Raw genomic sequence first — 18252 nt, 5'->3', positions numbered from 1 at the left:
TTCATTTTCATGCCAAAACACACACATACACATGTATAATCTAAATACCAAATTGCTTTTTATTTATTTATTTAAAAATAATTAATACTAGATTGTTTATTTGTTGTATCAAAATATTTTCATATGCATATATCTTAAGAGGTTATTAAAAAGAGTTGAATCTGATTCAATTAAATTAAATTTTGTCTCCACTCACAAAATAAATAAAAACAATTTCTTTTTCTATTTTGTATTTAATGATCGAAAAAAGAAAGAAATAAATGCAACTGATTTGTCTCATCCAAACCTCCATTCGATGATATATTGCAAAGAAGGATCCACAGATTATTAAACCAATCAAAATCCCATCGCCCTCGTACTCTCTCTGCAATTCATTATTCACTTTCCAAAATGCCCTAATTTCCTCCATTGAAACGATGAAGATGAAGACCCTAAGGGATTAATAAATCCTCAATCTATCCCTTCTTCACTTCTCTTCTTGTTCGAAATTAGGGTTTTAGGGATAGAAAGATAAAGAAAAAAAAGGGTTTTTGTTTTTGATTGCTTCTGTAACTATTTCTCTGACGATCATTGGATGCACGTGGGGTACGCGAAGCAGAAATTTCTTTCGTTTTCTCATCGCATACATTTATTTGTTTTTCTTTTTAATAATTAATTATTTCTTCAAGGGGTTGGTCCCAATGACTCCATGTTACGACATCTTGATTGTATTTTATTCAAGTTTTATACAAATCAGTAAAAATGTAAGCAAAGCATCAAGATCAGAGTCAATAGTTTGTATCTATCGTCACTGTGTGTTTGTGTGTGTAATAAGTGTGAGTTTTTTTATATATATTCATACCCAACTTCCACTTTAATCATCTTCTTCCTTCTTTTGCCACGCATCCCCCCTTTCTTTTTCTTATTTGTAAGCCCCCCTTTCTCTCTCTCTCTCTCTCTCTCTCTCTCATAAATTATGATCCTAAATTTTTCATTGTAGCTTCAAGAATGTATGATGTCGAGGATAATTTTGTTTAATTTCTTTTGTCTTTCTATACCTAATTGTGATCTGGATTTTTCTATAATGCAGTAGTATGATATTATCTCTCTGTTTTTACTTTCTTTACTATAAAGTCCATTACTTTTCTTAAATCTTGAATTCTTCATTACGATGATCACATTGAATTATGTTTCTTTTGATGAATCAGACATTAAATTGAAATATGGAATCGAAAAAAGACAGGGGTGAAGTGAGGATTCATGAAAATTTAGATGAACTTAGCACAGATTTGGCTGATTACGTGGCAGAATTATCAGAGGCATCTGTGAAAGAACGTGGCGTTTTCGCCATTGCTTTATCTGGAGGTTCTCTCATTAGCTTAATGAGGTACAATTACAAATACAATAATTAATTATTATTTGATCAATTATTGATATTTTTCTTCATCGAATAATATTGATTTTTAAACAGGAATCTATGTGGAGCTCCTTATAACAAAACCGTAGATTGGTCTAAATGGTATATATTTTGGGCCGATGAACGTGTGGTTGCCAAAAATCATGTCGATAGTAACTATAAACTTGCGAAAGATCATCTTTTGTCTAAGGTAATTAATTAATTCTTGTTTTATAATTGGATCTGGTTATCTTTCTTGATTTAATATTCGTTGCATAAAGATTGTAAATTTATTCTATAGTTTATATCTAGAAATATTTCATAATCAAAAGAAAACTAATCTTGTTTTTGCCTTATCCATTTCTTGATTTTTAAGATCTTAATCACATTTCCAGTTGTTACCCATGTTACCCCTTTGTTTATTTGATATTGTTGTGGGACAAAAGTTCCCCACTTTTATTTTTTAATATTCACTTGAGGCCAACAATTTAAGGGTCTATCCCTTTACAATAGTTACGTATTCGATTTGTAGTTTGTTCAGCTTTTCACATACAATATGTGGACCACCTTGGGTGGTCCACCAATAACTTCCATCGTAGTTTTAAGTTGAACAGTTAGTTATTGGGTTTGTGTCTCTACCTGCGGCGTAGTTGCGGCTTAGTTATAGACACAAACCCAAAATTAAATCAATGGTTTTAAGTTGATTTAAAAGTTTTTGGGCTTGTCTCTAACAAGCCCAGTAACTTATATCATGATCATCATGATTTAAAGTTGATTAGACAGTTACCTATTGTTTCAAACAATAGGTAACTGAAAGTTATTGTGCTAATCCGTAACTTTTGCAGTTACCTATTGTTCCGAGCCATGTACATTCCATCAATGATTCCCTCACAGCGGAAGAAGCTGCAACCGAATACGAGTTTGTAATCAGACAACTTGTGAGGACACGTGTCATCAATGTGTCTGAAGTCAGCGACTGCCCGAAGTTTGACCTAATCCTACTTGGCATGGGCCCAGATGGACACGTGGCGTCTTTGTTCCCTAACCATTCGGTTCTTGAAGAAAAAAACGAGTGGGTGACATTCATCACCACTTCACCTAAACCTCCGCCCGAAAGAATCACCTTCACACTGCCCGTTATCAACTCTGCCGCCAATGTGGTGGTGGTGGTGACAGGTGGCGGAAAGGCGGAAGCTGCCAGGCTGGCGATAGATGATGTGGGACCCGAGTGTGAGGTGTTGCCAGCTAGGATGATTGAACCGGTTGTTGGGAAGTTGGTTTGGTTTTTGGATAGCCAAGCGGGTTCAAAGCTTAAGAGCTTTTCTTAATTTTCTAAGTAGAGAGGGTTATGCTCTTAATGTTAGTGGAGGGATTCATACCTGTTTTTGGATAGTTTTTCATTGTTTTTTGGGTACCCATGTGGCAAAAACGTGATTTACCCTTTTTTGGGGTTTTTTTCATTTGCAAGAGGTGTTTGACAACTTTACCCTTGGAATTACATCTTTTGGACTCTTTTGTGCATAGTGATGACCTCATATGCATTTGTTGCATTTCATAGTGTTTTGACAACTTTACCCTTGAATCATTATTAAGCAAAAGAGTACCATTACCTATCTTATATAGTTATATGTCTCCAACAACATGGGACCTCATCCATGATGATAAGTTTTTTTAGTAATATATGCAAAACCAATTATCAAAAGTTTGAATGATTATAAGTTTATTATTAATTTCGTTCTTGATTATTAGTGTCAACAAGATTTGATTTGTTTGCTAATACTTCATGGTATCTTTTGAATACTATTGTGATATGCACTGTGAATAGTTTGACGAATGATATTGCTTGCACTACTGACCCTAATCGATAAGCATTGCACTAAGATTTATTTTAAACTAAGGTTGCTTAAAATATTATATTTACGTGAGTTTGGACTTTGCAAAAGCACTAATGGCATGAAAGATAATGCACTAGTGATTTCTTTATATGGAAGATTAGCATTAACAAAAATAGAAAGATGTTGGAAAAATGACGTATCTTCTAGAAAATTATCATAAAAGAATCATTTATTTTGTAAAATGGTCTAGAATTATCGTAAGAGAATCATTTATTTCGATTTGCGAAATTATCTTAAGGAAAACGATTCATACATAATTTTTTTTCCTACTGTTTTATGGAATTGTCCAGTATAATACTTCAAAACATAAATTGTTATATATATATAGAAAAATTGTTGTATACGAAACAACTCTTATTATCTTATAAGTAGTGTGTCTGCTATTTATTTCACAAAATAATACGGCAAAAGTAAGAAAATTTTTAGTAAATATGAGTTAATATTTCTTCTTTTTTTTTTCTTTGCAATTTTTTTTTCATATTTTTATGAAATATTACTAATTTTGATGTTTACACCACTGGAAAGATCATGTATTTTGAGATAAACAATGTTTTTTTTAAATGGCAAACAAATTAAGTGGAAACTTACTAACAATATTTCAACAAGCACCTTAGGTTTGAGCTCCTTTACAGGGTGATCTCAACCCCTAAAAGGATTTCCATGAAAAAATTTCTCACATGTTGCACCATAAGATATAGTTTAAGTGAATCGAACGTCCAACCTCACGCCCCACATGAGTATAAAACTCGATGCATGGATATATATTTAAATACTTATGCTTGTTGTCTTGTTATATATATATATATATATATATATATATATATATATATATATATATATATATATATATATATACATACTAGCCGTCTACCCGCGCAAAGCGGCGGGCGGCGAATAATTTGATATCTTTAGAGTTAAAACCATTTTGCGTTCACTTCAAGAAATGAATATTAAATGACATCTATTTTTCAAGAGCATTATCATACCATATTAAGGGGGTGTTTGGCTAAGCTTTTTTTAAAACAAGTTATTAGGTTCCACATCACTATAAGTTAAAAAAGTGTTTGGATTAAAATAACTTATTCCGGTGGGGAACCTCTAATACGTCATTTTTTTCATAAGTTACCCTACACTTACTTATTAACTTATAAGCTAATAAACTAATAAGCAATAAACTTTTTTTGTCAAACACCCCCTAAATGGTTATTACTTCCATTTATACATACCCAAACCACTTGTACTGTTTATCGTCTTCTTTTTTTTTTTCGTTTTCCTTAATTTCTTTATTAATTTAATGTCCTACTAAGTAAAATGCTAAAATATATCAATAATAGTTTATAAAAATAAACCTTTAGAATATCATGTGTTATGATTCAAAAGTCGATAAATAGGCCTTTAAGAAGGCCAAAATACTCAGGTGTCAACTTGTTCATTGTGATTTTAAACCAAGTTTGGTCATAAATTAAAACATTTTCAATGATGATATATAATTCAAGGATTCATATTGATTTAGGTTCTCGAAACCTTAAAATATTGAACAAAATCTATATAGAACCTTATAATAAAGACAATTATCACCGTAATCAGGAAGTCCATGTGATGAAACTTGATATTATAAGGACCAATGATGAAAAAAGTTTCATTTTTAGACTAAACAAGATGAAAAAATATACAAACTACCTTAATTATGTCAAATCTTGTGTTTAACCGTTCTTTATTGCAAAAGTAAGATGCCAAAATATACAAACTAATGATAATACAATGCTCTAACTGGCCCTCTTGGTTGAGTTCTTTGAACCTGCAAAGCCAACACATTAAAGAAACATCGTAAAAACCTTTTTAGGAACAAACCTGATATAATAAAGCCTTCACCCAATATATTTATAAGATAAAAATACAAAAAGTTAAAAATGATGAAATCAATTACAAGTAAAGATTAAAATAAAAACCTATTAAGAAAGAGCCATTTGCAGGAGGGATATTTGAATCAACATGTATTTTCTGATGGTTTCAAATTTTGAATTATCCGAAATTCAGGGAAGGAGATAGAATTTGTTGAGAAATATAAGGATTCAAAACACAGGTTAAAATTTAATATTATTTTATTGATGACTACTTGTACTATTAGCTTAATGATTTGAACGTCTTAAAAAAATAATATTATTATATTCAATCTATTTTTAGAAATAGTGGGATTTCTTTTATAAGATAGTAAAGATATATATATATATATATATATATATATATATATATATATATATATATATATATATATATATATATATGTGTGTGTGTGTGTGTGTGTGAGTGTGTGTGTGTGTCCAAATCTCTTCAAAGGTACCATTTTTCTCCAATTTTCATCCTCCAATCGCATGGATACACAATGGCATGTTTATCTTCAATTAGACAGAAAATAGAAAAACTTCGTAAATGGTTCTTATGGTATCTCGAAATCTGAAGTTTAATCATAAGTTTAAAAAATCTCATAGATGCTCTTTGTGGTTTCAAAACTTTTAACAAACAATCCCTAACCCACATAAAAAGACTTATATATCCTTTCTATTTCTTTTTAGAATTAATTTTACATAATCCTATTTAAAAAAAAAACAAAATAAAGAATTCATTAGGCCCACTTTTCTTTCTTTCTCTCTCTCTCTCTCTCTTGTTATCTATCCTCTTATTCTTCTTCTTTACGTGATCGATCATCTTCATCCTCAGAAAAAGACACACACACACACACTCAAATTTGTACATGGTATTACCCATTAATGCAAGAATATGAAGTTTATAAACCTCAATTTCAGACTTTTCATAACATCAACCATGTGAGAAGCAATATATACGGAGATTTGGATGGAAATGGTATAATCGAGCTTCCAAACATGGAAATATGGAAACAAATGGTGGAGTGTGTTTCAAAACATGACCTGAAAAAGGTTCTAATGGCAGTGCAAATGTAAAACGATTTCAGAGATGAACATCCACACACTCTCTCTAATGATGGAGGTTTACCACTAGAGGTGGCACCACCTGAAGTCGTGGAAGTCTCATAAATTAACACCTGCTCGATCCTCCGATGAACTCGACGAAACTGTCAGATTCGATAACGATACAACATGCACTTGATCACTAGCAACACACCTCCTACACCTACCACCGGCAAAGACACGTCTGAATCGATCATATCAAAAGCTGGCGTTGGCAGTGGCTAAATCGACTCACAAGCCCTGCTCTAAATCTGCTTCAACCATTTCTCTTATGCATTAACCATGTCTGTATTTGCTGGTTCTAATTCTCTTCCACTCTTTTTTTATTCTAACCGGAACTGTATGTGTATTCATAAGTGTATTGAAAAAGGATCTAAGAATGGGAAGCCCATATCTGAATCTATATAAAGATCTGTAAATTCATCAGAAAGAAAATGGAAAACAAAAATGGAAGAAACCCAGATCATAAAAATAGCTAAAATCCTCAAATTTGGAATCAAAGGCTACAAAATTACCACTAAAATTTGTAACATCCCAAAATCCAAATAAAATTTATCATTTTCAAAAAGAAAATTACATTCATAAATTGTTTCCAAAATCCATTACACCTTAAATATGTTCCATTATCAGAGTAACAATATCAGTAAGGGCAGAAAAATAGTGGAGAGTAAATCTTATGCCATCAAGCCGGACTCTTCCCCTTAGTACCAGAAGTATCTGAAATCACAATTCAAACTTCAAGCAGAAGCTTAGTGAGTTCCCAACAATACCACATAACAAAATATCACACAACATACATATGATTGCCATGGGCTACCCCCATGGTCTATCCCTTCGAATGTCATGGGTTACCCCCGTGGTCTAACATCCAAGTGCCATGGGCTACCCCCTGGTCTTTCATACAAGTGCCACGGACTACCCTCGGGGTCTTTAAACAAGTAAACACATAGACAACTATCATTTCCACATGTCAAGTAATAGGCTGACATTGGTGCCTTCGACCCATTGGTATAGTGAGAAACTCGCCTCGAACTGCGGAATCACACTGAAAGATCTCTGGTTGTTGGCCCAACAAATCCATGAGCTTCATTACCAAATAACATCCCATAAATATTTGGATTTCAAATACAAAACCAACACTCTATAAATAGGGTAAAAAGACAATTTTACCCCTTACCTAGTTTGGTCCAAGACTAAGGCCCAAACCTACAATCCAAAGGCCCATTCATGGCCTAATTTTCCAAATTGGGTCCAAACCCTTCCATGGGCCTTACACCAAGGTCCAAAAATATTCCTAGTCCAAAACACTTGCATTCATATGGCCCAACAAAACCCTAAGTATCTAAGCCCAAAAGAATGGCCCAAACCAAATCCCAAAATGTCCAAAGCCCACTGACTGAGTACGCGGGGCGTACTCAGTTGTACACTAAGCATACACGCATTAGGGCTTCTACGCGGCGCGTACTGTCTTGTACACCCAACATACTTCCCCATTCAGCCATCTTCCATTTTTAACCCTTAATCCATTAAGACATTGCTCCAAAACATAGTTCTAACTTTCTTAAGCTGGATTATCAAGTAAAGTTGCTAACTTTATGTTCATGCATGGCTAAATGAAGCTCTTAAAGCTAAAAAGGACATAATAAATGCTTATTGCATGCATGAGCCCAAAAACCCCATAAAGTTTGCACCTTTATGTTTAAGAAACTTATAATAATCTCATATCTAAAAGAATAAGCCCTTCAAACGTCCTAACTCATCAAACCCACCCAAAAAGGGACCAAAAGCATTAAAAAAAAGACATGAAGAGATCTAAGCATGGAGAAGACAAGGTTTGGACTTGATACCTCTAGAAGCTTGCAAAATGAGTGATGATTCTAGATCTCCAAACTTTCCACCAAGCAAAGCACCTTCACCTTTCTTCAAATCCTTCAAGATGAGCAAAATAAGCACCAATTTCTCCTCAAAAGCTCAAAGACGCAACAATGGAGGCTTAAGGTTGATTTTAGGGCTCAGAAGATATGGGGGCTGGTAAAGAGGCCAGCCCTAGGGACTTAAGGTCTTTATATAGGGTACAACACCCTAAAATTAAGGTTTCTTAATCTTCAAGTACACTAAGCGTAACCCTCATATGCCAAGCATACAAGGCCTGACATCCGCGACCAACGTCACCTTAGTATGCTAAGCGTACCATGTGGTACGCCTTGCGTACTAGCTTCTCAACTAATACACTAAACGTACCATGTGGTACGCCCTACATACTAATCCAAGGGCCATTATTGCAACAAATTAAACATAAAGGGAAATTGAGGAACATACCAACATCCAAGTGTTGGTATGTTCCTAAGCATACAAGGCCTGACATCCACGACCAACGTCACCTTAGTATGCTAAGCGTACCATGTGGTACGCCTTGCGTACTAGCTTCTCAGCTAATACACTAAACGTACCATGTGGTACTGTAACAACTCAAATTTTCAAACAAATTTTTCATTTTTAAAAACATAATTATTTCTATTCAAACAAGGCATAAATAGTTTAATTATTCTGACAAATACAATTATTCAAAATCCCAAGATCATAAAGACAATCTTCAGTGTGTATCGATCACGCCGGCGCCTTCCCACGGTCCTCGCTAGTACCTGAAATACGTGCACAACAACTGTAAGCATAATTGCTTAGTGAGTTCCCCAATATACACTTACGCACATACGCCTTTCCAGGCCCTGACCTTCCGGTCCTCATTATCACGCCTTCCGGCCCATAACATAATCGCCTTCCGGCCCACATATCATACATAGCACATATAACAAATAACTTACCACATATAGCATACATATCACATATCATATCCGACCTTCCGGTCACAAAGTCAAACCCTTCTGGGTACAGTATAGTGAGAAGACTCACCTCGTAAAAGCTGGACGCTAGCAATTCCCGAAATGACTCGTGCACAACCGACGAGCTACAACCTCCCTATAACATTACATAACTCATTAATACTTATATCTTCTAAGTGTGACTATCCCTAAGAAGTCAGACTTAGGTCAACCCTGGTCAACGGTCAATGGTCAGCTCGATCGGACTCGGCGAGTACCATGGCGACTCGGCGAGTCTAGACGTCCTCCAACTTTCTGAGATTCCTTATCTACTCGTCGAGTATCCTCCTCGACCCGACGAGTTACTCCTGGAAGAATCGCGGGGCCACCCCGACTCCACTCGCCGAGTCTGAAGAACAACTCGGCGAGTCCCAGTAAATCTTCAAGCTACTCGCCGAGTCTGAAGAACAACTCGGCGAGTCCATGCCATGCAGACGAGCAACTGCTTCCTGAATTACGTATGGTCTCGAGATATACAACCATGGGACTTTCTGGACTTCTAAACATCTCATTACTGGGGTATAAACGTTTGAGTAATGACATAATAACCCATCTAATCACTAAATGGGTTTCATAAACCCTAACTTCATAAACACATCAAATAACAGAATTGATCTGAGTATTACCTGAGAACGTTCCCTCTGTGTCCTCCAAACCTCAGGACTCGATCCTCCTTGATATTCCTTTGGCCAATTTCTTCTTCTTCTTGTCTAACAAGTTCCTCCAAGTTCCAATAGCTTTCTCTCCTGCTCTAGACGTCCACAACGATTAGGGTTCCTTTCAATCGATCAAAAGACGGAAAATGACGGCCTAAGAGGCGTTATATACGATCCAAACTGAACGGTTAGGGTTTCTGCTGAACAGCGTCGACTCGCCGAGTCCATATCTGGACTCGTCGAGTCCAGTCGCGGACCCGCGACCAAGTCTGCGATCCTACTCGGCGAGTCTAGGCTCCAACTCGCCGAGTCCCCTCTTAAACCACCCAAAAACATAATTAAACAATACCTGAGATTTCGGGCTGTTACAACTCTCCCCCACTTGGGTTAGACTTCGCCCTCGAAGTCTCATTCTGCAAATAGTTCCGGATGCTGCTCCCGCATCTCACGTTCCGGCTCCCAAGTCATTTCCGATCCCTTACGGTGTTGCCATTGAACCAACACCAGAGGTACTTCCTTGTTCCTCAGAACCTTGATCTTCCGATCCCTGATCGCCACTGGTCTCTCCGCGTAATTCAGGCTCGCATCCACCTGAATATCCTCCAATGGAACCACTGCCGACTCATCGGCTATGCACTTCCTCAACTGCGACACATGAAAAGTGTCATGGATCTGACCCAACTCCGCTGGTAACTCCAACCGATAGGCTACCCGACCTATCCTTGCAATCACACGAAATGGCCCAATATACTGGGGCCCCAACTTGCCTCTCTTCCTGAACCGAATCACTCCTTTCCAAGGAGAGACCTTCAGGAGAACGAAGTCGCCGACCTGAAATTCAAGCTCGGATCGGCGCCTGTCTGCATAACTCTTCTGTCGGCTCTGGGCAGTCAATAACCTTTGTCTCACTCGCTGAATCTGCTCTGTCGTCTGGAGCACGATCTCCGTGCTGCCCATCACTCTTTGTCCCACCTCTCCCCAGCAAATGGGGGTCCGACACCTCCTACCATACAACAGCTCGAAAGGTGGCATACCAATGCTCGAATGATGGCTGTTGTTGTAGGAGAACTCTGCCAATGGTAAATACGCATCCCAACTACCCCCGAAGTCTAACACACACGCTCGGAGCATGTCCTCCAGCGTCTGAATCGTCCGCTCGCTCTGACCGTCTGTCTGGGGATGGTATGCGGTACTAAAATGCAGTTTAGTACCCAGCTCCTCATGGAATTTCTTCCAGAACCTGGAAGTGAAGCGTACGTCGCGGTCTGACACAATCGAGATCGGCACCCCGTGCCGAGATACCACCTCTTTCACGTATATCTCCGCCAACTTTTCCGCTGAAGAACTCTCACTGATGGCAAGGAAGTGCGCACTCTTCGTCAACCTATCCACAATCACCCAAATTGCGTCAACTCCCCTAGCAGTCCTTGGCAATTTGGTGATAAAATCCATAGTGATCTGTTCCCACTTCCACTCGGGGATCTCCAATGGCTGCAACTTGCCATGCGGTCTCTGGTGTTCGGCCTTAACCCTACGGCAGGTCAAGCACCTCTCAACGAACCATGCTACGTCCCTCTTCATACAGGGCCACCAATATTCCTTCCTTAAATCCAAATACATCTTTGTAGCACCGGGATGGATCGAGAATTTCGATCTATGAGCCTCTTCCATCAACGTAATACGCGTACCGCCCACGAACGGTACCCAAATCCGACCCTGAAACGTCATAAGGCCTCGACTATCCTTGACAAACTCTGAGATTAACCCCACAACCCGCTCTTTCCTCCGCATTTCTGGTCGTACAGCCTCTGCCTGGGCTCCACGAATAGCGTCCAATACTGGAGTCATCACAGTCAGTCTCAAGCATACATCTCGCAATGGAGTGCTCTCCGCCCTGCGGCTCAATGCATCAGCTACCACATTAGCCTTGCCTGGGTGGTACAGGATCTCACAATCATAATCCTTGACCACATCCAACCACCTCCTCTGACGCATATTTAGGTTGGGTTGATCCATCAAATACTTCAGACTCTTATGGTCCGTGTATATCGTACATCGAACCCCATACAAGTAGTGACGCCAAATTTTGAGAGCGAACACTACTGCCCCCAACTCTAAATCATGCGTGGGATATCTCGTCTCATGAGGCTTCAGCTGCCTCGACGCATAAGCTATCACATGACCCCTCTGCATCAACACTGCACCCAATCCCGAAATCGATGCGTCGCAATATACCACGAAATCTTCCATCCCTTATGGGAGAGCTAATACCGGGGCTTCGCACAATCTCTGGCGAAGTGTCTCAAAGGAGGTCTGCTGCTCGGGTCCCCATGAGAATGCAACACCCTTCCGGGTCAATCTGGTGAGTGGCACTGCGATCTTGGAGAAATCCTTGATAAATCTCCGATAATACCCTGCCAACCCAAGGAAACTTCTGATCTCAGAGGGTGACTTCGGCACCTCCCAACTCATCACCGCCTCAACCTTGGCCGGATCGACCAATATCCCTTTCTGATTAACCACATGTCCTAGAAACTGGACCTCCCGCAACCAGAAGTCACATTTGGAGAACTTTGCATAAAGCTTCTCCGACCTCAATACCTCCAGGACCTCCCTCAAATGCTCCTCATGCTGCTCTCTAGAACTCGAATACACCAGAATGTCGTCGATAAATACAATCACTGACCGATCCAACATCGGCCTGCATACCCTGTTCATGAGATCCATGAACACAGCTGGGGCATTGGTGAGTCCAAAAGGCATCACCACAAACTCATAATGCCCATATCGCGTCCTAAACGCTGTCTTCTGGACGTCCTCTTCCCGTACCCTCACCTGATGGTATCTTGATCTCAGATCGATCTTGGAAAACCAAGATGCTCCTTGCAACTGATCGAATAAATCATCGATCCTCGGCAACGGGTAACGGTTCTTGACCGTTAGCTTGTTCAACTCCCGGTAATCAATGCACATCCGGTGTGAACCATCCTTCTTCTTGACGAACAGAATAGGTGCTCCCCATGGCGAGCTGCTCGGCCGAATGAATCCCTTTCCCAGCAACTCCTGGAGTTGCGAGGACAACTCTTGCATCTCTGGAGGTGCAAGACGATAGGGCACTTTAGCAATAGGCGCGGCCCCCGGAACCAGATCGATACCAAACTCTACTTGCCTCACAGGAGGTACTCCTGGCAGTTCCTCTGGAAAAACATCTGAAAACTCACGCACCACAGGGACCTCCTTAACTGACTTCGGTCTCTCGGAAACCTCCCGCGTATCCATCACATACGCCACAAAACCCTTACAGCCTTGCTGTAGACACTGTCTCGCCCTAGCGGCCGAACAAAAAGCTGATTCTGAACGGGTACCCTCACCGTACACCGAAAGAACTCCCCCACTATGATCTCGTATGGTCACCAACTGACGCTCGCAGTCGATGACAGCGCCGAATCGGCTCAACCAGTCCATGCCCACGATAACACAGACATCCCCCATCGCAATAGGAATCAGGTCAATCGGGAATTCAACCCCGAAAATCTCTAGTACACATCCCCGAAGAACCTCCGTAGCACGAATCACTTTCTCGTCAGCTATAGAAACTCTCAAAGGTCGACTCAACGACTCACGACTAACGCCGATCTGCTGACTAAAGGCTAAGGACACAAAGGACCTACTCGCACCCGAGTCAAATAACACTAAGGCAGGCACAGAGTTCACAAGGAAAGTACCTACGCGCATAATAACATAAGCATAACATATCGACATTAAAATAATTACACGAATTACAACATACCTGCCACAACATCGGGCGCAGCGCGGACCTCCTCCGCAGTCAGCTGAAAGGCTCTCCCACGAGCCCTCGGGGCCTCGACCTTCACCGGTCGAGTCTCAGTAGTCCTGGCAACAGGTGCAGATCCCTGACGAAGCTGCGGACACTCGGCCTTCCGATGGCCGGTCTGGTTGCAATGGAAGCAAACCATAAACCCCTTGGGGCACTCCCTAGCAATGTGCCCCTCCTTGCCGCACTTGTAGCAGGCACCGGCTCGACACGCCCCATCGTGACCCTTGCCGCACTTTACGCAAGTGCGGTTCTTCGAACCCCCCGTCCTCGAATCGGCGGACTTGATCCACTTGGCTGCCGGCTGAGACTGAGCCGGCCGCCGGTCTGCCTGCTGAGACTCGGCCTCCTCCCTGGCCTGAGTCTCTAACTCGATCTCATGCTTCCTGGCATTCGCCTGAAGCTCAGTAAAAGTATGGTAAGTGGAGTTTGACACAAACTCCCGGATCTCCCTCCTCAGAACACCCAAATACCGGCTCATCCGAGCCTGCTCTGTGGCCACCAGCTCGGGGCAAAACATCGCCCTCTCATGGAACTTCCGCGTGATCGCCGCCACCGAATCAGTACCCTGCTTGAGGGTTAAGAACTCCTGAACCAATCGTTCCCGCTCCACCGGGGGAACGTACTCATCCCTGAACATGGTAGTGAACCCCTCCCATGTCACTGCCGCAGTCTCTGCCAAAGTGAAGTTCGCCGTCACGAACTTCCACCAGTCCTTTGCTCCCAGACGGAGCTGGTTCAAAGCGAACCGTACCCTCAGGTGCTCCGGGCATGAACAAGTGTAGAAGCACCCCTCTATATCTGCGATCCACCTCATCGTAGCAATCGGATCCTGCGTCCCATCGAACTCTGGTGGCTTCGTGTTGCTGAACTCTCGGAACAGCAATGAATCACCCCCCTGTGGCCTAGCAGCGGCCACAGCTGCGGTAGCTGCAGCGGTTGCAGCCTCAGTCAATGCGGCGTACCGCTCGTCGAACGTCTCCATCAGGGTGGTCTTGATAGACCCAAACATCTCCGGGATCTCAGCCCGGATCGCCGCCGCCACCTCCTCGTGGATCATCTGACGAATATCCTCGTCACTCACACCGCTCGTACTTGCTCCGTGACGCGGTCTAACCATGATATCTCTGAAATACAACATAAAACTATCAGAGATTCTACCGAGTATAATCGTACTCGATACGCAACCCTACTCAGTCCCAGATATCCAGGGATTCTTACTTGGGCCTCCCACTGACCCGGTGTCCTCGGTAGTACGGGCCCAATACTACCGACCACACCGCATCAATGTTCATCCCAAGTCCTCCTCCCCAAACTCTAGATAGTGAGTACTCTACTTCTGGTACGCTCTGTCTACCCGCATACTAGCAAAGCATCTCATATAGGCAACTTCCCTAGACTAAGGCATCACAAATCAGGCCACTCTAGTCCTATCATGAATACCTAGTCTTCTAGCATGCATAACAATTCATATCATATAATATTGTAAGGTATTTTGGGGATCTTTACCGTTCGGGCGCTGACTGATCGTACACACTGCTTCTTTCTTGCTTACCACAAAATCATTTACAAAAGTTTATGCCTTTATTTGAAAAGCTTCCTCAAATCCTCGGTTTGAGTTCAGTTACCCCCTAAGGTGCACCCGAATCCCTCAAACCAAGGCTCTGATACCAATTGTAACAACTCAAATTTTCAAACAAATTTTTCATTTTTAAAAACATAATTATTTCTATTCAAACAAGGCATAAATAGTTTAATTATTCTGACAAATACAATTATTCAAAATCCCAAGATCATAAAGACAATCTTCAGTGTGTATCGATCACGCCGGCGCCTTCCCACGGTCCTCGCTAGTACCTGAAATACGTGCACAACAACTGTAAGCATAATTGCTTAGTGAGTTCCCCAATATACACTTACGCACATACGCCTTTCCAGGCCCTGACCTTCCGGTCCTCATTATCACGCCTTCCGGCCCATAACATAATCGCCTTCCGGCCCACATATCATACATAGCACATATAACAAATAACTTACCACATATAGCATACATATCACATATCATATCCGACCTTCCGGTCACAAAGTCAAACCCTTCCGGGTACAGTATAGTGAGAAGACTCACCTCGTAAAAGTTGGACGCTAGCAATTCCCGAAATGACTCGTGCACAACCGACGAGCTACAACCTCCCTATAACATTACATACTCATTAATACTTATATCTTCTAAGTGTGACTATCCCTAAGAAGTCAGACTTAGGTCAACCCTGGTCAACGGTCAATGGTCAGCTCGATCGGACTCGGCGAGTACCATGGCGACTCGGCGAGTCTAGACGTCCTCCAACTTTCTGAGATTCCTTATCTACTCGTCGAGTATCCTCCTCGACCCGACGAGTTACTCCTGGAAGAATCGCGGGGCCACCCCGACTCCACTCGCCGAGTCTGAAGAACAACTCGGCGAGTCCCAGTAAATCTTCAAGCTACTCGCCGAGTCTGAAGAACAACTCGGCGAGTCCATGCCATGCAGACGAGCAACTGCTTCCTGAATTACGTATGGTCCCGAGATATACAACCATGGGACTTTCTGGACTTCTAAACATCTCATTACTGGGGTATAAACGTTTGAGTAATGACATAATAACCCATCTAATCACTAAATGGGTTTCATAAACCCTAACTTCATAAACACATCAAATAACAGAATTGATCCGAGTATTACCTGAGAACGTTCCCTCTGTGTCCTCCAAACCTCAGGACTCGATCCTCCTTGATATTCCTTTGGCCAATTTCTTCTTCTTCTTGTCTAACAAGTTCCTCCAAGTTCCAATAGCTTTCTCTCCTGCTCTAGACGTCCACAACGATTAGGGTTCCTTTCAATCGATCAAAAGACGGAAAATGACGGCCTAAGAGGCGTTATATACGATCCAAACTGAACGGTTAGGGTTTCTGCTGAACAGCGTCGACTCGCCGAGTCCATATCTGGACTCGTCGAGTCCAGTCGCGGACCCGCGACCAAGTCTGCGATCCTACTCGGCGAGTCTAGGCTCCAACTCGCCGAGTCCCCTCTTAAACCACCCAAAAACATAATTAAACAATACCTGAGATTTCGGGCTGTTACAGGTACGCCCTACATACTATTCCAAGGGCCATTATTGCAACAAATTAAACATAAAGGGAAATTGAGGAACATACCAACATCAAGTGTTACAATTCTCCCCACTTGAATCAGACATCGTTCTCGAAGTCCGCTACCCCAAATAAATCCGGATAGTGCTTCCTCATATCATATTCGGGCTCCTAAGTTCACTCTGAACCCTTGCGGTGCTGCCATTGCACCTTTACCAACTCGACAACCTTGTTCCTCAAGGTTTTCATCTTCTGATCCAGAATCGCCACCGGTCTCTCAATATAATTCAGGCGGTCATCCACCTGAATATCCTCCAATGGTACCACTGCGAAATCATCCACAAAGAACTTCCGCAGTTGAGAGACATGAAACGTGCTATGAATCTAACTGAGCTCATTTGGAAGATCCAAGCGATAGGCAGCCCAGGCCAAAACCCTGAAATGACCAATATACCTGGGCCCAGCTTGCCACGCTTTAAGAACCGGATGACACCTTTCGAAGGTCACACCTTCAGGAGAACCATATCTACCACATGAAACTCTAAATTTGATCGGCTTCTGTCGGCATAACTCTTCTGCCGAATTTGAGCTGTCTGGAGCCTACTCATAACATGCTGAATCAGCTCAGTGGTCTTGAGTACCACCTCTGTACTCCCCATGACCCGCTGACCGACCTCGCCCCAACAAATCGGGGTCCTACACTTCCTCCCATAGAGCATCTTGAAATGAGGTCGATCAGTGCTGGCATGATAACTGTTGTTATTTGAAAATTCACCCCCACTGAAATCCTGAACACACACTTACAGCATATCCTAAAGGATCTGAATAGTCCGCTCACTCTGACCATCGGTCTACGGATTGAATAATCTGTTGAAATGGAGACGAGTGCCCAAATCTTCATGTAACCTCTTCCAAAACCTATAAGTAAACCAGAAATCTCTGTCATAAACCACTGTTACCGGCACTCCGTGACGTGCCACAACCTCCTTGATATAAATCTCAGCCAACTTCTCAGCAGAAATACTCTCCTGAATCGGGATGAAATGCGTGCTCTTGGTTAAACGATCCACGATAACTAAAATCGAGTCCATTATGGGTGAAGTCCAGGGTAGCTTTGTGATAGAATCTATGGTAATATCTTCCCATTTCCATACAGGAATCTCCAATGGCTGTATCTTTTCGTGAGGTCATTTATGCTCGGCCTTGACTTTCCTACAAGTCAAGCACAACTCCACGTACCAAGCCACATCCCGCTTCATGCAGGGCCATCCATAATTAGGATGAAGATCCTTATACATCTTTGTCACCCCAGGATAAATGGAGAACCTAGACTTGTGGGCCTCCTCCATTAGCATGTAGCGCACACCGCCCCAATACGGAACCTAACTCGCCAATGCAAAGTCAAAAATCCACGACTATCATAATCGAAGGAAGCCACCTGACCCACAATACGCTCGCTCTTTCGATGGTCTTCCTTCATAGCCTCAGTCTATGCCTCA

The 18252-nt window shown here is 41.7% G+C and overlaps 1 protein-coding gene across 3 annotated transcripts; it reads left to right on the top strand.

Moving 5' to 3' along the window:
* The first annotated feature begins 332 nt into the window (after window positions 1-332).
* On the top strand, window positions 333-2896 carry LOC111912973 (probable 6-phosphogluconolactonase 1). 3 transcript variants are annotated; one of them, XM_023908694.3, is made up of 4 exons: window positions 333-585; window positions 1188-1366; window positions 1451-1586; window positions 2221-2896. In XM_023908694.3, the coding sequence occupies exons 2-4, from the start codon at window positions 1203-1205 to the stop codon at window positions 2701-2703; spliced, it is 783 nt and encodes a 260-aa protein (XP_023764462.1). In that variant the 5' UTR covers window positions 333-585; window positions 1188-1202; the 3' UTR covers window positions 2704-2896. The 3 variants fall into 3 exon arrangements, with proteins under 3 accessions (XP_023764462.1, XP_023764461.1, XP_023764463.1); XM_023908693.3 differs by lacking the exon at window positions 333-585 and adding an exon at window positions 629-907; XM_023908695.3 differs by lacking the exon at window positions 333-585 and adding an exon at window positions 933-1071.
* Window positions 2897-18252: the final 15356 nt, after the last annotated feature.

This window comes from Lactuca sativa, chromosome 8, assembly GCF_002870075.4.
Source record: "Lactuca sativa cultivar Salinas chromosome 8, Lsat_Salinas_v11, whole genome shotgun sequence".
In the NCBI taxonomy this organism is placed as follows: domain Eukaryota; kingdom Viridiplantae; phylum Streptophyta; class Magnoliopsida; order Asterales; family Asteraceae; genus Lactuca; species Lactuca sativa.
Note: the sequence above shows the minus strand (reverse complement) of the source record. Positions and strands in the feature narration are given on the sequence as shown.